The 24,291-nt window shown below is 43.0% G+C and overlaps 1 protein-coding gene across 5 annotated transcripts in view; it reads left to right on the top strand.

Annotated features, from left to right (window-relative positions):
- LOC307047197 (oxysterol-binding protein-related protein 10-like) overlaps window positions 1-24,291 on the top strand; it is a 139,871-nt gene that overhangs the window by 29,602 nt on the left and 85,978 nt on the right. For all 5 annotated transcript variants that reach the window (XR_013810367.1, XM_079693982.1, XM_079693980.1 and 2 more), the window contains 2 exons: window positions 6,609-6,701; window positions 17,102-17,414. Coding sequence is in view for 4 of the 5 variants with exons in the window: in XM_079693982.1 (XP_079550108.1) it covers window positions 6,609-6,701; window positions 17,102-17,414 (406 nt within the window). In the remaining variant the exon portion in view is untranslated. The remainder of the gene's footprint in view (window positions 1-6,608; window positions 6,702-17,101; window positions 17,415-24,291) is intronic.

The following is a 24,291-nucleotide window of genomic DNA, read 5'->3' as shown; positions in this document are numbered from 1 at the left end:
CCAGATCTTACGGCACCGAAGAACATGTTGCTGGACGGATGGAAAAGCCAACTCATTCTCCTCTTCGGGAAACAGGGGTGTCTGGTACCCTAAAGAGGCTTCGAATGGTGAGAGACCAGTAGCACATGAGGTGAGGGAATTGTGGGAATATTCTACCCAGGGAGCTCCAGGTAGATTGATTCCGGTTGGCTATGCAGCGGAGAGTAGATTCCAGGTCCTGATTGGCCCTTTCAGTTTGGCCGTTGGACTGGGGATGATAACCAGAGGTTAGACTGACAGATGCACCAAGAGAATGACAAAACGTCTTCCAAACCTGAGAGGTGAATTGGGGGCCACGGTCAGAGACGATGTCAGCCGGGATTCCATGCAGACGGAAAACATGCTGGGTGAGTAGTCGGGAGGTCTCCAGGGCTGAGGGGAGCTTGGGCAGGGCTACGAAATGGGCACATTTGGAGAAACGGTCAACAACAGTTCGAATAGTTGTGTTACCTTGTGAGGGAGGTAGGCATGGTGACAAAGTCCAGAGCAATATGAGACCAGGGTCGACTTGGTATAGGAAGGGGTTGGAGCAATCCCGCAGGTCTCTGATGGGAGGCCTTGCTCCTAGCACATGTAGTGCAGGCTGAAACAAGCTCCTTGGTGTCATGATCGACAGTTGGCCACCAGAAATGTCTCCTGAGAAAGGAGAGTGTGCGGTTGGCCCCAGGATGATTGGCGAAACGAGAGCTGTGGACCCACTGCAGCACTTGGGAACGGACAGAGTTGAGGACAAACTGAAGGTTAGGTGGACCGTTACCTGGGTTGCTCCAATAGCGCCTCCTGGATTGAGTTACTGATTTCCCAGGTGAGGGCAACCACAACACAACTCTGGGGAGTCAAAGGAGGTTACAGGTCCCACAGACGAGAATGATCTGGACAGGGCATCAGGCTTGGTATTTTTAGAATCAAAAAAAAAGGGCCCACCTGGCTTGTCGGGAGTTTAGCCGTTTGGCTGACTGGATGTACTCAAGGTTTTTGTGGTCAGTCCAAACAAGGAATGGCTGCTCGCTGCCCTCGAGCCAGTGTCGCCACTCCTCCAATGCCATCTTCACTGCCAGAAGCTCGCTGTTACCCACATCATAATTCCGCTCTGCTGGGGAAAGACGGCGTGAGAAGAAAGCACAAGGATGAAGTTTATTGTTTGCTCCTGCAGTCTGGGACAGAACAGCGCCAACTCCGATGTCAGATGCATCCACCTCAACAACAAACTGCTTGCTTGAGTCCGGCTGGATGAGAATGGGGGCAGAAGTGAACAGGGACTTGAGTTGAAGAAAGGCATTGTTAGCATCAGTGGTCCAGGAAAACTTGACTTTGATGGAAGTGAGACTGAAGAGTGGAGCTGCAACCTTGCTATAGTTCTTGATGAACCGGCGATAGAAGTTGGCAAATCCCAGGAACCTCTTCAACTCCTTCCGAGTTGTGGGGACTGGCCACTCAGTGAAAGCTTGAATCTTTCCTGGATCTGCCTCCAACTTGCCATGCCTGATGATGTATCCAAGGAAACTGACCCGTTCCTGGTGAAACTCACATTTCTCAGCTTTGACGAACAGTTTGTTCTCAAGCAGCCTCTGTAGAACCTGACTGACGTGGTTCTGGTGTTCCCCCAGGCTCTTGGAAAAGATCAAAATGTTGTCAATGTACAAAAAAACTAATCGGCTGAGGAAATCTCGCAGGACATCATTTACAAGGGCCTGGAAAACAGCTGGGGCATTAGAGAGTCCAAAGGGCATGACAAGATATTCAAAGTGACCAAGGGGGGTGTTAAAGGCTGTCTTCCACTCATCTTCCACTCATCTCCTTGGCGAATTATACAGGCACTCTCCAGACCTCAGACGTCGAAGGCGCTCCTCAGGAGATAGTCCGGCGCGTCCCAACTGCATTGCTTCCTCCTTAGCAAAGGTGGGCATGCGAGGTGGCGAGGTGAAGCCAGACGGTCTGGATACAGAGGGAGCATAATTGGGTGAGTTGTTTAACTTACTAGGCAGAGAAAAAGGAGAACGCAGCGTTCGCTCCAGACGGCGTTCCCGTAGCCGGCTGTCGAGACGAGACACCAAGGAGATTAAGGATTGGAGGTCAGCAGGCTCATCTCTTGCAGCCAGCTCATCCTTCAGTTGATCCTTCAACCCCCTAACAAACACTGCCCTTAGAGCCGCCTCGTCCCATCGGGCCTCTGCCGCCAGTGTGCGAAACTCGATAGAGTAATCTGCAACAGTTCGAGTCCCCTGTTGCAAATTTAGCAGACGATTTGCAGCTGAGCCAGAGTAGTCGGGGTGATCAAAAACAGTGGACAAATGTTCAGAAAAAACTCCAAAGGAAAGAATGTCGTAATCTACAGAAGAACTCAATGCTTCGGCCCAGGTTAATGCTTTGCCACGAAGCAAACTCAACACATAGTTAATTTTAGTCACATCAGAAGAAAAGGACAAGGGGCGCTGGCGAAATACCTTGTTGCATTGAAAAATAAATCCTCTGCATGTCTCCACCTCTCCGTGGAAAGGCTCTGGGTCGGAGATGGGGAAATCCTGACATGGAGTAGATTCCTGAAGGAGATTAGAGGGTGCAGGAATTGCAGCAAAAGACATCAGGGTTGAAATCTGGGCTGCAAGATTCGTGATGTGATGTGCCATGGACTGATTGCTGTCAACTAAAGCTCGGATTAGCTTCTCATGTTGACCCAGAAGGTTTCCCTGATGAGACAGGGCGTGCTGAACAGCGGAGGAATCCGATCCAGTGTCAGAGGGGTTCATATTGACCAGTTCGTACTGTTACGCTCTCCGAGAGCTTACAGGTGTGAACCCACAATACTGAACACTATTGAGAGGAGAATGAAGTTTAAGAAACAAAAGGCTTTATTTCCAAAACCGGTGATGCTGAACAGCTGAGAGAATTGATATTCCCAATGTCCAGGGCCAGGGAGTTTCTCCGGAGGTGGAGCGGAGATCCGAAGCCGGGGATCCAGTTTGCGAGTGCGAGCAGGCTGGAGCAGGTGTGCGGAGAAGCACGGAGGAACACAGGCGAGGGGAGCCGGGGATCCAGAGCTGACGAGAGCAAGCAGGCTTGGGCAGGTGTGTGTGGAAGCACGGAGGAACACAGACGAGGGGTTGGTGGCTGGACGTGGCAGGCAGAGGAGTAGGCAGATGTATTCTGAACAGAGAGAGCACAAGGTGAGGATTTACAGGAACACTGAGATTAGGTTTTGCTAAGAGCTAAATACCAAGACGTATTACCACTGTGGTGAGACGACGAACTGGTGAATACTGGATGACGAAAACTGGGTATATATGCAGGTGTAGGTGAGTAGTTGAATCAGAGTGACGAGCAACAGCTGAGGAGGTGAGTTGGCGGAAATCGAAAGTAGGTCAGCCACGCCCAGCCAGGAAGACAGAAAGACAACAACAAACACAAAAAAGGGGGAAAGAAGGAGGCAGCACTGTAGATCCTCACAGATCTGGCTTGGGAGAGTTGATGTTCTTCCAGAGCTCATGGCACACGGCACACCTCACACTGAATTGTATTTCAAGTGGATGATCAGTCATGTATCTTAACCTTGGGGGAGCATTGACAACCATCAAGAGGGCATTTTAACCTGATGGTTTTGGTAGATAAAAGAAAACGGGGGACCCACAATTCGAATAATTACCTTCCAAGAACCATAAACATTCATAGAATTACTTGGGAATCTATGCAGATGTTGTCTATAACTTGCCCTGGACCGAGGTATTGGAATAACGGACAGACTGACAATCCAACGCTGCTTTTCTTAAGGGCTGGAGACAGTCCCAAACTAACCCGACCAATTTCACACTACATGGTTCCTCTCAGTCACAGGGGGGCATACATTATATTATAAAACGGAAAAGTCAAATCAAGCAATCTGATTGGTTCTTAGCCGTGATATATTGAGCGTATACCACGGGTAGAATTGTAAGTTACTTTTCAGTCAGTATCCCTCCCCGTCTGAGAAAAACAGTATACCGTTGGGCTGAAAAGCAAACTGTTTCATACTGGAACAAGAAAGCAGCGGAGAAGTAACGGGGCAGAAAACCTCCTTTTTAAGCAGCGGTCCAGACATAGACATCAAACGGCAAAACATATTCAGAATGCAGTTCCTTTAGCACTAGGGCAGGGATATCTAGATACTCTCCAATGTTTGACATAATGAATTGTGCTACTTTTAAAGCAAGCAACGATGTTTTCAAATCTGTAATCAAAGAGGTCCGCAAAAACACTATCGACCAATCAGATTGCCTGATTGGACTTGCCAGTTTTATAAATATATTTACATTTCTTCCTTTAAGAAACAAACTTACAAAGCATAAGAAACATTTAAGATTAACTTCGACCTCCGGGGGGGTCTTACTATGGAGGAGTGGATTGAGGAGTGCCTATCTCCAAAAAAAGCACCTAAACGACGACATGCACAGCTACGTGAAGAGCAGGTAGACAAACTGGAAAAGTACCACCATTCAAAAGCTTTCTGATGCAGGTCTTGAAACAAAGCAGAGACATTATGACCGTTAGTGGCCACAGGTGCGTAAGCTCTCTCCAGAGCTACTGGAAGCCGAATCTTGGGGAACGGAGAAAGTGGAGCAATATTCTCGCCGCGCCAAGCAACAGCCTAGAACAACAACCTCAACCTATACAAGTGACCACGTAAGCCATGCTACTGATGCTGGACAGTTTTTCAGTGGGTGCACAATAAACAGCAACATACACATTAATGTAAATAAACAGCCAAATAATGGATCAACGCTCTCTGTCTAATATGTTCGCTAGCTGTTAGTGTTGTTGCATAGCAACCACCTCGCATTATGTTTTGTGCAGAACTAGGGACTATTTTATTTTGAACATCATTATTTACTAATAAAAACTATTTAAATTAGAGTGTGTATTTTTCGCGTCGGGCCGAACCACGCCCCTTAGCTGTGATATAATGAGCATATACCACGGCCTGTCGTGAGCTATTGCTTAAATATACATTGGCACCCACCACAAAATGAGCATTAAAACAAGCTCAAATCATTTCAGGTAAACAAGTATAGCTGCATATTGTTTTTTTCAATTAAACTTAAAGGTGGGGTAGGTAATTTTGGAGAAGCCGACTTGAGTGCGCTAGAATTTGAAAATACACAACCGGAAAAAATCTGCCACTTCCTTACAGAGCCCCTCCTCCAACACAAACGAACGTGCACATGACCAATGAGGGCACGAGATAAGTTTGTGCACAGATGGAAGGCTGACAGGCAGGTAGGCCATCCAGTTATTTTAGCCGGGCCGGCTAAAACGGTTGGTCGTGCTTTTTACAGTACTACGGCTTCCACAGATGAACATTTTTATCTATTTATTGTCAAAGCATTGAATATATTCATTGCTATTGGGATGTTTAGAGCATTCCATGGAATATAACAAAAAGTGTTTCTGATGTGAATGACATACCCCCACCTTTATTACAACATACAATCTGCAGTGGGTTTCTTTGCTGCTGCACTGATTGCAGTGGTTTCATATACACAGCATGTAATACTAGGCCTATGTAGAATTTGTTTGACTGAGCCCCTAAGACTGGAAATTAGAGGCAGTCAAATGTCCTGACGGGGGATAAAGAAAAAGCTTTAGTTGCTGTTGAACTCATAAGTATGAGTGTGCATGTGACCGACATTGATCTCAGCTCATCTCACACACTCATTAAACACGACTCATTATCAAACATGATTATGTGAAGCCTCATTGCCTCTGCTCTGCAGCAGCCATGTCAGAAGGTATTACATCCTGTGGTCAGAGAAAGAACCACATTTTCCTTTCTTTCTTTTACATTACATTACATTACATTGCATTTAGCTGACGCTTTTATCCAAAGCGACTTACAATAAGTGCATTCGACCAGGAAGATACAACCTTTAAGAAAACAGAATCATATAAGTACATCAGGTTTCATAGAGCCAAACATTTCAAGTGCTACTCAACTGGCATTTAGAAAGCCAGCCCTTAATAGTATATAAGTGCTTTGTTAGTAATTTTATCGCTCGAAGTGGAGTCTAAAGAGATGAGTTTTCAGTTTGCGTCGGAAGATGTGTAAGCTATCTGCTGTCCTGATTTCAATGGGGAGCTCATTCCACCATTTTGGAGCCAGGATAGCAAACCCACGTGTTTTTGCTGACGGGAACTTGGGTCCCCCTCGCAGTGCGGGTGCAGCGAGCTGTTTGGCTGATGCAGAGCGGAGTGCACGTGCTGGGGTGTACGGTTTAACCATGTCCTGGATGTAGGACATGTTGTCTTCTTCATACTGTGGTGCTCCCTCTTCCCACTTCTATCACATCTCAAATTCCTCCTGGAGTTTAATGTCAATCTCTGCAGAACCAGGGCTTATTGTCTCATACAAACTCTGGAGAGGCGGTTACTGTTTATGTTGACCGAGAGTCTAACCAGAATCATGCAGTGTCAATCAAAGCATCAACTCTTGATATTACTGCTTTGAGGAAGAAGAGGTGACAAATCATTGCTTCCCCAAGTTGGTTACATTATGCTTTTGCTTCCTTGATTATGAAATTGTTCTTTGTGTCTGTGTGAAGGTGATGATCCAGGCTGAAGGGCAGCAGAAGATCCTGGTCAACTCTATAGAGTCCCTACCCCCCCGAGGTGGACCCCTCGCTTCCCTGGATGAGGTAATTAGATAAGTAACCAATGAAAAGCATAATGCATAATCCAATTATATTAAACTAATAACTCTTTAAAGTCTGCTCGTGGTATTGTGCTCTGCCTTTTTGAATTGAAGACAGGACAGCATTTTCAAGACAAGGTTATTGTTTGATGCGGTACATTTCAAATCTAATTTTCTCATACCCTCGTTGACCCCACTCACTCTTTCCACGCCTTGTGACCAATCAATCAAAGTTACTTGTGCTTCTGGAGGGCATACCATTGATTTTTTTGTCATGCTTTGTATATGCAAGACAAGAAGTCCCATTTTGGATTAGACAATCCATGACACACAAATAAAAAACACGATACGATACATTGGAAGACATGTTGCGATACCACACATTACGATACAAAGCGTCACAACACGTTATGATACGATACGTTACAATGTGATACGGTACAATATGACACGATACGATATGTTACGTTATGACCTATGACGCCTAACGGTATGATAAATTACATTATAATACGATACGTTATAATGAAATACAAAATACTTTATTGTCCTGGGATTTACCTCTGTATTTAATCCGAGAAATGACTTGTTCACTAAAGAGTGCTTCTTATTAAGGGGTGACTGTGGCTGTGAGGGATTGCGTTAGTCCTTTAACCAGAAGGTTGTTGGTTCGATCCCAGCCCGTGCAGTCAACATTGGGCAAGATACTTAACCCTAAATTGTGCCCGATGGCCAACTATGGCTGCATCTCACTTCGGTTAAATGAAATCCTTGCGTCCCTCACTTGCGTCGTTTCCTTGCGTCAAGTCCCTCCCACAGGGAAGAAGCAGGGAATTGAGTTTTAAGAGCAATGGGACGTCCTTTCCTCCGGAGTGTCACGTGAAGCGACGTCCGTTTCTGATGACTCATATGGGCTTAGATTTGTCTCATAAATATTTGTGTGAACATACAAATAATTTGTATGTAAATATGTGATTTGTAAATGTAAAACAAATACATTTTCAAATGTAAAACGGATCTGCAAATACGCAAAATATTTTCACAAATAAAAAAAAGATCTGTGAATACTATAATTAATTTACAAATAAACAAAAGGAATTTGTGAATATCTCTTTAACATTGACAACTTTCGATCAGGCATTTGCGAATCCATTTTGTATTTGTCAACCAAAATTGCACTTGTGGATCTCAAATCTCTGCTTGTGGATCGTCTTTTTACACACACAGGTTGCGTTCGGATAGTTTAAAAATCAGCTCCTAAATTCTAACCCTATCTCCTATTCCTTGATCTCTGAGTGAAACGTCACGGGGTTAAGGGATAGTGGATAGGATAATTCAAAAGGATTTAGGAGAAGAGACTGCGGTACTTTAGAGAATCCGAATGCACTTTCACTATCCGACGTGTTTATGATGCGCCAGCGGACGTCATTTTGTGCATCTGCTGCAGTGGGGAAACTATGGAAACTACAGTTTTCTATACAGCTTACAACATGGATACAACATGGATGTATAATAAGAACAACGGACTCATCTAGAGCAGTGCTTGAATTGGAATAAAAAAGGTGCCAGTACTCTAAATCAGCAACAAGTATTTGGCACAAAGTCATAGTATATCCTATAATGCTGGTGGGTTTGTCTCTTTACTGTATATTTTAGAAAGGCTCACTGTACTTAAACAAAATGACTCAGGGTGCATCTGAGATTAGAGGGGGTGCAGTGGTAAAGTGCTATTTTTATAAGTGGGGAGTGGACCTGACACCCTCTAGTCTGGGGGGTCCGGGGGCATGCTCCCCCGGGAACATTTTTTTAAAATATTGAAGTTAGATGCATCAATCTGGTGCACTTTGAGAGCAAAATGAAGAGATATATGGATACCTCTCAACATCCATAATGAAACAACTGTAAACAGATTTACTTTTTCTTTATGGATATAAAAGAAAGTAAAGCTTGACTCCTACTGGCTGGTTAAATGACTCCTCGTCCCTGAGGCAACTACCAGTTTTTTGTGCCATTTTGCTGGATTTATTTGTCAATAGCGTTGCTGCACAAAGTGATAGCCCTCTAGTTTAAATCTACTACCCAAAAAGAAACATATGGAGATGGGTTACTATTTAAAAAAAATTGCAAATCTATTTGGGAACAGTGGGGCCGGGCCTCAAATCCTATAGGGAGGTCCGGGGGCATGCTCCCCCGGTAAGATTTTTTTTTTTAAATGTTGGACTTAAATGCATCAATCTGGTGCATTTTGAGGGGGAAATAAAGAGACTACACCCATATGAAACAAAAATATATACATTTAAATAATCATAAAATCATAAGTACATGGCAATAACCAATAACATACCATATCCTATATGAAAAAACATTGAAACTTGTTTATTTATTTGTTTTTGGTTCATTTATAGTTGTGAGTGTGTCTGGGCTCCTGAATCGGCCTCTCCTGTCTCCCTCCTCTCCCCCCTGCTCCTCTTTGAGGCAACAGCAAAGACTAGTTTTAGCTCTCAACAAGTTTATCTTACCTTTTTTCAGCTAGTTAACATTTTTTTTGTATTATTCATGCATATTTTACTACCCCCTCAAATGGAAATATGTGTTTACATAAATGGTAACCGAACCGTTTGAGACCCACTGAGATAACTTAAACTAAGTTAACTATCTAAAGACTCAGAGAGTAATTTACCTCACCAGAGCTGTAGTTATCAGCCTCTCAGTCTGACAGCAAAGCACTCTCCCTCTACCTTGTTGTTGAAACAGCTCCTTATATCCGTTAGCGCAGCTAGCTAGCACCAGATGCTAACGACAATACACGTAACCGGTGCGCGCGCTTTCTCGCTCGCTCGCGCCACACATACACCAACACACACCATCCCGAGCTTGAATGACACACAGAGACCAATGGAGGGCATTAGTATGATCTGTATGAAAGTGGCAATGTCGGCAGGCCACGTCATGTAGACAGCCAGTCACCCTCTGTGAGGCAGAGTCAGACCCACATTTGCGCTGCGTTGCGTTTACAATATATACGTATATTGCCGGTGGCTGAGTACCGGCATTTTACTGAGTACCGGCACCTTGGTAAAAATCAGAAGTGCCGGTACTGCGTACCGGTGAGTACCGGCCCAATTCAAGCACTGATCTAGAGACTGCACCGTGCTCTGATAATGTTGCTTTATGCTTTATGAACAACAGAGAAACATATTCTTCATGACCAAAGTTGGAATTGAAATAAAAAAGTGAAACTTATGCTCATCACCCTCTCCCTCCAGTCCACATTAATACAAATGATCCCAATAAGTATGATTGTATGAACTATGAAAAGATCTTAAAATCAATACAAATGTATTTATTATAAACCTTAGTCTTTAACACCTATATCACCATTCAAACATCTTTTAAAAGTTGAACAAACCCCACACAGCTCAGTGAAATGTTGACTTTATTTGATCATTTCAGTAAAAACGTTCATATTTCTCTTTTTGATTATAATACTGATGAACGTTAAAAAAAAAGCACTTTGACAACTTACCACATACGTTTTAAAATGCTTAATAAGCACCGTGACTTTCATGATATAATTTCTCCGTCATAATCGTTTGTGTCCGTGAACGGCCGACTGTTGTGTGACGTCAAATGCTGCGGCTGCAAGGCATTGTGGGGCAGCATTTTCTCCTCTCCTTTCGGTTAGGGAGGTTTAGTGGTTCCTAAGCTAAAGGAAGTTTGAAACCTCCTTTCCTATCATGCTAGATAATTCGAACGGCACTTATCATGGCTGCCACTGAGGGACTTCCGGGTCATTTCACTCGGTTAGGAAGGTTCCTAAGCTAAATGGACTATTCGACAGCAGCCACAGAGTTTTGAGACAAACTTTCCGCCAGGTCTCGACCAAAATCTGCTCGTGACACTCGGTTATTTTCGGAAATCACGTGATGGCCTGCTGATGAGGACATTTCCGCATTTCAAGGTTTCAAAGTAAGAGCCTCTGGAGTCGACGCTCGCAGCGCCATGTCGAAGTGCGCATATTCTACGTATTTAATCCGATCTTTTAGATTATAGGCAAGGCAAGGCAAGGCACGTTTATTTATATAGCACCTTTCAACACAAGGCAATTCAAAGTGCTTTACAAAAAATGAAAGACATTATGAAAATGGCATTTAAAATCAGTCATTAAAAAGAAAAGATAAAATACATGGATAAAAGTTACTGTGCAGTCTAAGATGTGAATAGTTAAATTAAAAAGCAGTGGCAAAAAGAAAAGTCTTTATTCTGGATTTAAAAGTAGTCAGAGTTGCAGCGGACCTGCAGGTTTCTGGGAGTTTGTTCCAGATATTTGGAGCATAATAACTAAACGCTGCTTTTCCATATTTAGTTCTGACTCTGGGGACAGAAAGCTGACCAGTCCCTGAAGACCTGAGATATCTGGATGGTTCATAATTTAGCAGTAGGTCAGAAATGTATTTTGGGCCTAAACCATTCAAAGCTTTATAAACCAGCAGCAGTATTTTGAAATCTATTCTTTGACACACAGGAAGCCAGTGTAAGGACTTCAGAACAGGAGTGATGTGATCCACTTTCTTAGTGTTAGTGAGGACTCGAGCAGCAGTGTACGGAATTAGCTGCAGTTTTCTAATATATTTTTTAGTGTGACCTGTAAAGACACCATTGCAGTAGTCAGGTCTACTGAAGATAAAAGCATGGACAAGTTTTTCCAAATCCTGCTGTGACATCAGTCTTTTAATCCTAGATATATTCTTTAGGTGATAGTAGGCTGATTTAGTAACTGTTCTAATGTGACTGTTGAAACTCATGTCAGAGTCCATGACTACACCTACATTTCTGGCTTTATCTGTTGTTTTGAACATTGCAGACTGAAGCTCAGCGCTATCTTTTATACGTTCTGCCTTGGCTCCAAAAACCATTACCTCAGTTTTATCTTTGTTTAATTGGAGAAAGTTCTGACACATCCAGTCATTGATATGTTCAATGCGCTTACTCAGTGTTTGAATTGGAGCATAGTCTCCTGGTGAAATTGTTACGTACATTTTTGTGTCATCCGCATAGCTATGGTAACTTATTTTGTTGTTTTTCATTATCTGAGCCAGTGGTAGCATGTAGATGTTAAAGAGAAGAGGCCCCAATATGGAGCCTTGAGGAACCCCACATGTCATATTTGTTAACTCAGATGTGTATTTACCTATAGAAACAAAGTTTTTTCTGTCTTTTAAGTAGGATTCAAACCAATTTAGAACTGTTTCCGAAAGTCCCACCCAGTTTTCTAGTCGGTCGAGTAATATGTTGTGGTCAACAGTGTCAAACGCAGCACTGAGATCTAATAATACTAACACTGAAGTTCTGCCACTGTCCGTGTTTAGGTTGATGTCATTGAAGACCTTTACAAGAGCAGTCTCAGTGCTGTGGTTTGGACGAAAGCCTGACTGGAACACATCCAAACATTTATTTAAATGCAAGAAATTACTCAACTGTTGAAAAACAACTTTTTCAATGATTTTACCTAGAAATAGCAGGTTTGATATGGGCCTGTAATTGTTCATCACTGAAGCATCTAGATTATTATTTTTTAAGAGCGGTTTAATGACTGCAGTTTTCAGGGCCTGTGGAAAAATACCTGAGTGAAGATATTTGTTTACTATATGAAGTAGATCTGAGGCCATGCAATGAAACAGATCTTTGAAAAATCCTGTTGAAATAATATCAAGGCAGCAGGAGGAGGATTTCAGAAGTTGAATAATGTCCTCTAGGTTTTTATCATTAATCTGATGGAATTGTATCATGATTTCTGAATTGATATTAGGTGGACATAGGGCCAACACATTTGCTGTACCTGATGCAGAGGCACTGACTGCTTGTCTGATTTTCTGAATTGTGTCAGTGAAGAAGGCTACTGACACTGGGGGGTTAGTTAGTCTGTCGACGGTAGCAAAACGAGGCACGTGCGTTGTTTTTGTTTTTGGTGATGATGTCAGAGAAGAAAGACTGTCGTTCGTTTTTCAATTCCAAATGATAAAGGCCAAGTCTCTCTTTATAGATTTCAAAGTGAACCTGGAGATTTGTTTTTTGCCACCTACGTTCAGCTTTTCGACACTCTCTTTTTTCTGCTCTCACGGTCATGGCCTTTCTCCATGGAGATATTTTCTTCCCAGTCACTTCCTTTATCTTAGTTAGAGCAATGGCATCTATAACATCTTTAATTTTTGAATTAAAATGATCAACTAGCTCATTTACTGAGATGTTAGCAGGGGCAAGTGTGGAAGAAAGATTTAGAGTAAACATTTCCCTAGTATTTTCAGTTAAATATCGCTTTCTGGTTACCTCTTTTTGGACATTTTTGTCAACAGAAATAGAGCTCTCAAAGAAAACACAGGAATGATCAGAGAGTGCAACATCAGTCACCACAACCTTAGAGATATTCAGACCCTTTGAGATAATTAAGTCCAGGGTGTGCCCCTTATTGTGCGTGGGCTCTGTCACATGCTGAGTCAGTCCATAGCTATCAAGAACACAAAACAGTTCTTTAGCCCCTCTCTCCTGGGGGTTGTCAAAATGGATGTTAAAATCACCAACAATGACTTCACGGTCAAAGTCAATACACACTATAGACAGCAGTTCAGTAAAGTCATCAAAAAAGCTTGCACAGTATTTGGGTGGTCTATAGATATATTTAGGAACAGAGCTCGAGAGCAGCATTTCAGCTGAAGGGCCACATATTCGAAAGAAACAAAGAATTGAATGGAATCATTGAACAAAATAGCAGCTCCACCTCCTTTCTTATGCATTCTTTCCTGACTCATAAAACAAAAGTTGGGAGCTGTTGATTCGATAAGAACAGCTGCACTGTTATTTTGTTCAATCCAAGTTTCCGTTAAAAACATAAAATCAAGATTGTGCTCAGTGATAAAATCATTGATTAAAAATGTTTTTCCTGCCAAAGACCTGACATTTAATAAAGCTAGTTTAAGTTTATTGGATACACTATCAGTAAGATTTTTTGTGACAAGCTGTGGCTGACATGGAATCACTGCTACATTTGATAAGCTCTTCCTGTTTCTAAGCTGATTCACCGCTCTTAATCTATTACCTATCAACACAGATATCGGCAAAGCTACTGGCAGGCAGGGCCCCGGCATGTCCTGGAAAGAGTTGAGAGTGCCATACGCCCTTGAGCCTGGACCCAGCACATATCAGTAAGAGTTTGTTGCGTTTTGTACACACACATCCTTATCAGGCTTCGGAGACGGCAGATGCTTTCTTGAAGGGAGGGGAGGTGGTTGACGTAGGCACGGTGATGGAGGCGGGGGAGATGGTGCGCGTCTCTCCTTCGGAGATTTTGGTGGGCGTTGTTGAAGGGCGGGGGTAAAGGACATGCTGCCAATTGGGGGAGGTGGTCGACGTAGGCACGGTGATGAAGACGGGGGAGATGGTGCGCGTCTCTGCGGTGATTTTGGTGGGCGTCGTTGAGGAGCGGGGGTAAAGGACATGCTGCCAACCCTGCGTATCGCCTTAGTTTGGTTTTTGAACTCCAGGAAGGAATCGGTGCCAACCCTCTGTATCTCCTTCGTGTGTTCAGCGATCTCCAGGGGGGAGGGCGAGGGTGAAAGGGGGAACGGAGAGTAGAGAGAGCTGTGGGGTGAAGGAAGAGTATCCTCAGAGGTGATAGGGGGGGTGAAGGGCGGTGGAGACTCCTCCATTTGTCTCTCATAATTAAGACATTCCTCAGGCGGGTGCAGTGATAGATTTTCAAGGTTTTCTGAGCGATGTGTTGTGTCTTTCTCTTGTTTTGATTCCTCTTGTTGCTTGTCCTTGGCAGAGGGAACAGATTGATGACGTAGGCAGTTGAATACGTTGGAGATAAACAATTTCACTCCTGACTTGTTCAGGCAAACTCCATTTGCCTTAAAAAGATCTCTGCGAACCCAGAAAAAGTTAAAATTGTCAATACAATTGACAGAATGGTCAGTACAGACAGATCTCTCCACTCCTCTTCTGACTGGCGGTAGAGGGCCACTGATGAACACCTCTGCATTTAGAGAGCTGACAGTTTCCAACAAACATTTAAAGTCTTTTTTCAGCACTTCTGACTGTTGTTTCACAACATAATTTGTTCCAGTGTGCAGTACCACATTCTTCACAGTCGGATGTTCAGCCCAAATATGCAGGATCTTCTCAGCCAAGTCAGAGACCATATCTTATCCGGAAAACAGAGTACTTTGGTGTTGTTCTTACTAAACAGACTTTTTACATCTCTTACAGCATAGTCACCCACAATCAGAGTTTCAGGCCCAGTCGTTAGCTTTCCTTCTAGCCTTTTACTTTTGGAGTAGCTATTGGTCCGACTCCTTACCCTGCTGTGTGAAGAGGACAGGTTATCCAGGTCATCAGAAAGAGATCTCGGGTTCTGGGTCAGTGGATCGTATCTGTTCTGGATTGGCACACTCTGTGGTTTAGGAGGATTGTTTGTAGTTCTCCCTTTAGCAGCTGTCCATGGCTGTTTCCTAGTAGGAACAGGGGTTGAATAGGCGCTATTCCTGGGTGATAATAATACAGGCCAGCCGGTCGCACCACAGATTTCAGAGCGCTGGGCTCTGCCTGTTGCTCGTCCTCCCAAATCCCATGGAAATGATTTACTCTTCGGCCTTGCACCCAGAGAGTTCGAGGGAGGACTACCACTTGTAGATTTATTACCCGGTACACAGCCCTCCTGTTCCTTGGAATCCTTGTAGCTGCTAACTAGCTTTGAGTTAGCATGCCTTCGTCCATTATTTTGCAACACTGGTAAAGTGGTGTCATTCCCACGACATAGTCCATTCACTTCCACGTTAACTTCCAACCGTTGCATTTTCATTTCCAACAAGGCCATCTTCTGTAGAAGTTTGTGGAAGTCATCTGTAGAGAACGGAGACATTTTGCTGCTAACTAGCTTAAGCTAAATAGCATGCAATACCAGGCTTTAGCTGTTGCTAGGCCACGCTACTGTAAGACTGAGGTCGTCGTAAAAATATTGAAATATGGCTGAAACCCTCCGTCTATTTACAAATAATAACTGTCTCAGTGATAGGTTAATGTCCAGGAGCCGCTGCTCGAAGTTTTCAGAAGAAAAAAAATAGAAAAACAGCATAAAAAAGTAAGCAGAGGCAAGAGCAAGCAGAAAAGCGTCTGCACTGTAAGAAGGCTGCACTGTTGGAGATATAAAGAGTACAAATATCATGCAGATAACCACCGAATCGCTGGAACTGTAGCTTTCCAGCGGTACCTATTGTGAGACTTTACCCGAAGACTCACAGCAGCCAATAAGGCCGCTCAAAGCAGCTTAACTTGGTTGTATCGTATGTCGGTAAAGTAAATCTCGGCCGGGGCAGCTGCAGCTATGTAAGCTACAGCTAAGTAGATTTAGATGTTTTAGGAGTGAGATAGAGATTATTATCTAATATGTGCATCCAATGAAGCACTGCATGAAGTCTGTTGATGATCAGAGGCTGTTGTTGGGGGTGCAAAAACGTTTTTTTATTTTTGTTTTGTAGGCAGACCATGCAGGCCAGCCCGATGGTCACCAAGGTTCATGTTTTAATAGCATTTTTACAACAAAAAAAGCCCAGGCGAGCCGTGAAAATATGGCTTAGACCTCAGAGGGTTAAACTTGGGCCTGCAACCATAGTTTTACTGCATTTTGTTTTGAAAATCCACAGCGGAGGTTTGTGTCGTACTACATGCATTTTGCATTTCTCTCAGTAGCCAACGATCTGTGAGTCTGTTGGCTCGGACATAAACTCCGTTATAAATGTAGTCTACATTTCATATGAGGTGTAAAACCTGAGCATTTTAAATCACATTTGAACTAAATGCTTATATAATCTGTAGTTGTATTTGTATTGTTGATTTAATGTGTGAACGAGGCGATATAGAGAAGTTAAGCTGTAGTTATTATTAGGCTGTACTTTGTTATACTGTTGGAGTGGTAAGCAGGCCTATTGTTTTTGGATATTTGGGGATTTAGGTGGTCCGCGAGTGTTTTCTTATTGGTTAAGGGGTCCTTGGTATGAAAAAGTTTGAGAAACACGGGAGAGCAAGTGGTACTGCTCTGCATGCATGAGGTGTGAATGGGTGAACGACTCGCTATTCGTAAAGCTATGAAGCGATGCTTTGAGGGGTCGAAAAGACCTGATAAAGCTCAATATAAGTGCAATCCATTTACCATTAAATCCTGAGATCCTGTATCTCTGATTCAATTGGTGATGCAATTTTGACAATAAAGCGGTGGACAAACACCATGTAGTATTGCAGTACTGTAGAACCCTCACACTAATAGATGATAAACCAAGAACAATCTGAAACTAAAATGTGAATGTTCCCCTCCCCGTCCTTTTTATCTCTCTCCTCCTTCCATTGGACAAGGACCTTCTCCTTTTTAAGGCCACTTCAGCTGCCACTCTGAGCTGCCTGGGGGAGTGCCTCAGTATGCTGCAGCACAATGTGGTCCAGGCCCTCAACCAGAACCAGAACCAGAACCAGAACCAGAACCACATGCCGAGTCCCAGCAACAGTTCAGCGGGTTTGAATCAGGCAGCGGCCCCGGACAGAGTCAGGTCCTGGAGTCAGCGCTCCACTGTGAGCCAGGTGGAGCCGGGGGGCCTCAGGTCTGAGAGCCCGACACGCAACTTTAATGAGAGCCACAACCACATCCAGAGCCAGGACCGGGAACACGTGGGTGAGTTTACTGATGGCTGGTAACATTTGAATAACCAGTGGAGGAAAGGATGAAACTTTTTGTCACCATCTTTATTTGGTAACATGGGACCTCATTCCAACCCATTACTGTAAATGCAGAACCAAGCAAGGGCAAGCATACCTTACTGCCTCTAGCTTATCTCCTTTGCTGTCCATCACAAAGCGATAGTTTATCCTTTGCGAAAGAAGAAAATCAATTTTCCAAGCGAGACCTGGCTAAGAAAGCCAACAATATTTGATTAAAACGTTAGCTTAGTTAGCAGGACAACTTAAAAAATAATCAAAAGGAGGCCTTTTTCAGTCTCCATCTGTCACCATAGGTACCTCAAAAGTATCATTGCATTTTGTTAAAGGGTCCATGTCATGGCCATTTCTACTGATCATAATTCTATTGTTGAGGTATACTAAAATAGATTTATACTGTGCAATTTTCCAAACTCACATTGGTTTCTCATACAGCATCTCTGTAAAGTATGTGTTTTCACTCTCTGTCCTAAACGGCTTGTTGGAGCTCCTGCCCCCTCCTCCCTGTGAGCCCAGTGTGCTCTGATTGGTCGGGCCGTTGAGAGGCTCGTTGCTGCTATCTGCTGCGAGGAGCGGACAGGCTCCCGGGTCGGCGATACAGAGAGAACAAGCCAAACACACAAAAACTCACAGCCGAAGTAAAAACAATAAGTGTGGCTTGATATTGAGTAAGAAAAAGGTTTATAACGCTGTGAGCATGGGTCTGCGGAGAGCATTTCTCCGCGATCCCAACTTAGCAAACCCAAAAAACGTTTACGCATTTAAACAGTCGTGGTAGATACCTTGTTTGTTTTAAACATCATAAATACTTACAGGTTATGTACCCAAATCTCCTGCTGGTCCAAATAAAGTAGGAACTGTTCTGTTGTTATAAGTGTTCACTATAACTTATATAGAGGCTCTTATATAGGAAAGGATTGGACCAACGTGTACAGTAGGTTGACTTGCTCTTGTTTATTAATCACCGATGCACAACACGTTACATCATAAAGGTTCCTACCCTATTATGCCTGATACTACATCCCCCTTTCTAAATAGGACACCTTAACGGCCCGTCCACACAGCAGCTTAAAAAAAATCTTGAAAATCTTGGAGCTGGGCGTGTCTGAAAGCTTGGGGATTTTTTGCGAGCAACGCGACCAACAACCAATCACATGACTCTCCCGCCCCCAACATACAAAGCAAAAGCAATGTTAAAATGAAGTAAACTGGATATAAAATTCCCAAACCACTGTCCCTGCCACCTCCCTCCATGCCTGGTTCCTCCGGTTTGTATCCCGGTAAGTTATTAATGACTGGTCATAAAGAACCGGGTGATTTGCTACCGCAATAACTAATTTCTCCTCCATTTTCAGGAATATAGAAAATGAACTGCGGTCTAGCTCTCCCAGCTTGCACGCAGTTTGATTGGCTAGCGCTTGTACTGTCAGATTTGCATAAACGGGATTTGATTGGCTGACGCTTCCACCTCAGCTTCAAAAGTTGAACATTGCTCAACTTTTGAATCCTGAAAATCCTGGAAATCCTGGAAATCTTCGCTTTGCTTCCCCACAATGCAGTTCGGCGAAAAGCGAGCCAAAGTGACATCACCCCCATTCAAAGTCAATGGGAAGAGAAGCGTTGGAAGCGTTGGAAGATTTTTTAACGCTGCTGTGTAGACGGGCCGTTACCAGTGGAGAGTGTATGGACAACACAAGCCTCTGAAGCTGATATTAAACCATTTCTTAACTTGTATTCATTCTAATGAACAATACACGTATAACAGCATTACATCTCAAGTTTACCAAGATGGATATTATTAAAGACACTAAAGGCTTTTTCTAGGTCTTAACATAGTGCAAAATATGAAACACTGTATCAGCATATAGTTCTGTCTAACTGCAGAATTCTTATTAAAACATTCAACTGCTGTACTTCATTTTATTCATTTATTTAGTTTTAACTATGGAGGGATGGGGTGGACTACCTAAACCCTCCAGCTGAGTGTGGGGATTATTCTGCCCCATTGACCACTCAGTTTCCTGGCTATGAACGCACAAAGTCTTTTAGATGTGCAGGAGGCGCCCTGACTCTGGCCAGAAAACGTCTCTCACACACTGTGCTTTGCTGACTCGAGTCATGCTGGACTTCTGGTGTGGCAGGAGTGCATGCTGCCTCAGTAGTGGTGTTTACATGTGTGGTGTTATCAGATAATCGAGGACCCTCAGGGGTTGAAGAGAGGTGGTATATGTTTCTTCGGTCTCAACGATGTAAGACCTGGGTGTGCCTGCTGTTGACACCACTGTGCCCTTCTCATATGTATCTTTGATCCACACATGTTGCAGGTGCAGCATATCATGTGCTCTGTGTCTGCGATCATAGTTTTGTCTGTAACTTTGTTCTGTCAATTTCAACCTTATCTCAGAGGAGACATGTCTGCAGTCCTCCAGCACTATATTAGTATCTGCCATACAAAGCCATTAAAACTAGCTACACCTTTACCAGCTTTGATAACACTTTAATGCATCTATAATTATAATCAAAACATATAATTATTATTATTATAAGATTTCTATTCTGAAATGGACCAATCTGCACAATGACTACTTTTACTTTGGGTACTTTTAGTATATTTTGACGCTATTACTTTTGTACTTTTACTTACTTTTACTTATGAATATGTCTTTATTATCAGGCTATGTTCCACAATCTTTCAAAGTAGCAGTGATAAAACCGCTTCTTAAAAAGCACAACCTCGATCCAGAGGTTTTAGCCAACTATAGACCTATTTCTAATCTTCCGTTCCTCTCAAAGATTCTTGAGAAAGCAGTCGCAAAACAGCTGTGTGATTACTTAAAAAACTATGATTTATTTGAAGATTTTCAGTCTGGCTTTAGAACACAACATAGCACAGAGACAGCTCTGGTTAAAGTCACAAATGACATTCTAATAGCCTCTGACAAGGGACTTGTCTCTATTCTTGTCTTGCTCGATCTTAGTGCTGCATTTGATACTATCGACCATGATATCCTATTGCAAAGACTAGAGCAATTAGTTGGCATACAGGGAACTGCTTTAGGCTGGTTTAGGTCCTATCTATCTGAACGCTCTCAGTTTGTACGTGTCAACGATGAATCTTCCATGCAAACCAAAGTTAGCCATGGAGTGCCACAGGGCTCAGTGCTTGGACCTATTTTGTTCACCCTATATATGCTTCCGTTAGGCAATATTATAAGGAATCATTCTGTAAACTTTCATTGTTATGCGGATGATACTCAACTATATTTATCAATCAAGCCTGATGAAATTAATCATCTAAATAAAATTCAAGACTGCCTCAAGGACTTAAAAACGTGGATGACCTTACATTTTTTGATGTTAAACACGACCAAAACTGAAGTTATTTTACTTGGCCCGAAGAATCTACGAAACAAATTATCTAAAGATATATTAACTATGGATGGCATTAATTTGGCCTCCAGTGAGACTGTAAGGAATCTTGGTGTTATATTTGATCAGGATTTATCCTTTAACGCCCACATAAAATCAATTTCAAGGACCGCCTACTTCCATCTACGTAACATTGCAAAAATCAGGCATATCTTGCCTCAAAACGATGCAGAGAAACTAGTCCATGCATTTGTTACTTCAAGGCTGGATTATTGTAACTCCTTATTATCAGGGTGTACCAAGAAGTCAGTCAAGTTGCTTCAGCTGATTCAAAATGCTGCAGCTCGTGTACTAACCAGAGTTAGGAAAAGGGACCACATTACTCCTGTTCTGGCTGCCTTACACTGGCTCCCTATAGAACACAGGATAGAATTTAAAATTCTTCTTCTCGCCTACAAAGCCCTTAATGGGCAGGCGCCATCTTACCTTAAAGAACTCATTATACCCTATTGTCCTACTAGGGCATTGCGTTCCAAGAATGCTGGGTTGTTGGTTGTTCCTAGAGTATCTAAAAGTACAATGGGAGCCAGAGCCTTTTCTTATCAAGCTCCACTTTTGTGGAATCAGCTTCCAGTTTGTGTTCGGACGGCAGACACCCTATCCGTTTTTAAGAGTGCGCTTAAGACCTTCCTTTTTGATAAAGCTTATAGTTAGGGCTGATTAGATTCAGCCCCTAGTTTTGCTGATATAGGCTTAGTTTGTCGGGGGACATCTTACTTCTTCCTTCTCTCTGTCTATACCTGTGTACTCTCATGTTCCGATTAACCCAGCTTCCCCAAATTTCTTTCTTTTTGGTGTCTATGTACGCCGGGATCCGGAGTCATGGATGATCCTGCGGTCCTGTGTCATGGATTGCGAGTCCTGGATCTTGAGTCGTGGCTGTGGTCCTGGATCATAAGTCCTGGATGGATAAACTCATGGATTCATCTTCCTATTATACACACATGCATTTCCAAACATTTGGACTACCTATGTTGCAAATGTATTATCTTTTCAATTTACACACGGCATCTATTGCACGTCTGTCCGTCCTGGGAGAGGGATCCCTCCTCTGTTGCTCTCCCTGAGGTTTCTCCCATTTTTCCCTTTAAACTGTGGGTTTTCTCTGGAAGTTTTTCCTTGTACGATGTGAGGGTCTAAGGACAGAGGGTGTCGTATTGTCATACTGATATTCTGTACAAACTGTGAAGTCCACTGAGACAAATGTAACATTTGTGATATTGGGCTATATAAATAAACATTGATTGATTGATTGATTGATACTTGAGTGACATTTTGAATGCAGTACTTGTAACAGAGTATCTATTCATACACTCAATACACACAAGTATAAGATCTGAGTACTTCTCCCACGTCTGGAGGAACATTATCAGAGCTTTCAAACACATATGGACAATTTGTGATAACGGTGTCACAGCTATTTATATATTACACAGACGCTGGGTCTCAGGTAAGTTGATGTGACAGTGTCACATGGTGAATACTGACATTTCAACACCTTAACTTGCAGTGCTTTTCGCTAAACTGAAAATCTACTCACGGTCGCTGCAATGAGCTCAATATTCAGAGTAAGAAATAGGTTTGTTTTGATCTCCTCTTCTGTTTCAAAAGCAGCTCAAGGCGCCATCTTTTAACGTCCTTCTCTGAAGTTTATTGGCGGTTGGCAACCAACGATAGGAGCATTACTGCCACCGTGTGGACTGGGGTGTGGAGTGGTACATTGCCCGGGGAAAAAACAATTAAAAACAATACTAAATGATCTTTATACTTTTATTTGCTCACTTGCACTTAAACAAATATTTTACTGAATGCTTGCTCTGATGACCTCCCTAGCCAATTTCTCAAAGTCAAGCTGAGTTTCTCATCAGTTTAACCTTAACCTTCTTCTCTTGTCATCAGTTGCAATATTAAAACACGTTTGACAGTTTCTGGTTTAATGCAGTGTGTACATAGTCCAGTGCCTATTCTGTGGAGTATTTGATTTAGTCCTGATTGTCCTATTCTCAAATGTGTAATGCCCTTCTCATTCCTTGGGCTCCTGTAAACATGTCTTCCTGTGTCAGTGATGTCCCAGCAGGTTCGGCTCTAGAACATGTTCTATTGTTATAAGTGTTCACTATAACTTATAGAGGCTCTTGTATAGGAAAGGATTGGACAAACGTGTAGGTTGACGTGCTCTCGTTTATTAATCACTGATGCACAACACACGTTACATCATAAAGGTTCCTACCCTATTATGCCTGATATACATCCCCCTTTCTAAATAGGAGACCTTACCTGTGGAGAGGACGTGTATGGACAACACAAGCCTCTGAAGCTGAAAATATTAACCATTTCTTAACTTGTATTCATTCTAATGAACAATACATGTATTCCATCTCAAGTTTACCAAGATGGATATTATTAAAGAGTAAGACACTAAAGGCTTTTTCTAGGTCTTAACATTAGTGCAAAAAACATTCAACTCCTGTACTTATTTTTATTCATTTATTTAGTTTTAACTATGGAGGGATGGGGTGGACTAAACACTCCAGCTGTGTGTGGGGATTATTCTGCCCCGTTGACCACTCAGTTTCCTGGCCATGAACGCACAAAGTCTTTTAGATGTGCAGGAGGCGCCCTGACTCTGGCAGGAAAACGTCTCTCACACACTGTACTTTGCTGACTCGAGTCATGCTGGACTTCTGGTGTTGCAGGAGTGCCTCAGTAGTGGTGTTTACAGGTGTGCTGTTATCAGACAATCGAGGACCCTCAGGGGTTGAAGAGAGGTATCTGTTTCTTCGGACGGTGCCCCTGGGTGTCTCAACGATGTATACAGACCTGTGTGCCTGCTGTCGACACCACTGTGCCCTTCTCATGAGTTTCTTTGATCCACACATGTTCGCCGGGTTGCAGGTGCAGCATATCATGTGCTCTCTGTCTGTGATCATAGTTTTGTCTCTGTTTTTGTCTGTATCTTTGTTCTGTAAATTTCAACCATATCATATCAGCACATCCTGGGTTTAGCTGTGATGGAATGACAGGAACGAGTGTCCTTATCTTCCTCTACATGAGAAGCTATGTGGGGCTGTATCCATTTGTCAGAGGAGTAGCACGGTAGGCCATGAGGGCAAGATATGGATCACTTGATTTCTTAAGGAGACCTTTGATTGTCCTCACAGCTCGCTCCGCTTCTTCATTGCTCTGAGGGAAGTGGGGACTGGATGTCACATGACTGAAGTTCCAGTCCTGGGCAAACTTCCTGAACGGCTTGGATGCAAACTGTGGTCCATTGTCTGAGTGCACTATCTCTGGCACCCCATGTCGTGCAAAGATAGACTTGAAGTGTGTGATGACTGCCTCTGATGTTGTGGAAGTTAATTTTGCCACTTCAAAAAATCTTGAAAAATAGTCAACAATGACCA

Source organism: Notothenia rossii (assembly GCF_949606895.1).
Source record: "Notothenia rossii genome assembly, chromosome: 7".
NCBI lineage: Eukaryota > Metazoa > Chordata > Actinopteri > Perciformes > Nototheniidae > Notothenia > Notothenia rossii.
Note: the sequence above shows the minus strand (reverse complement) of the source record. Positions and strands in the feature narration are given on the sequence as shown.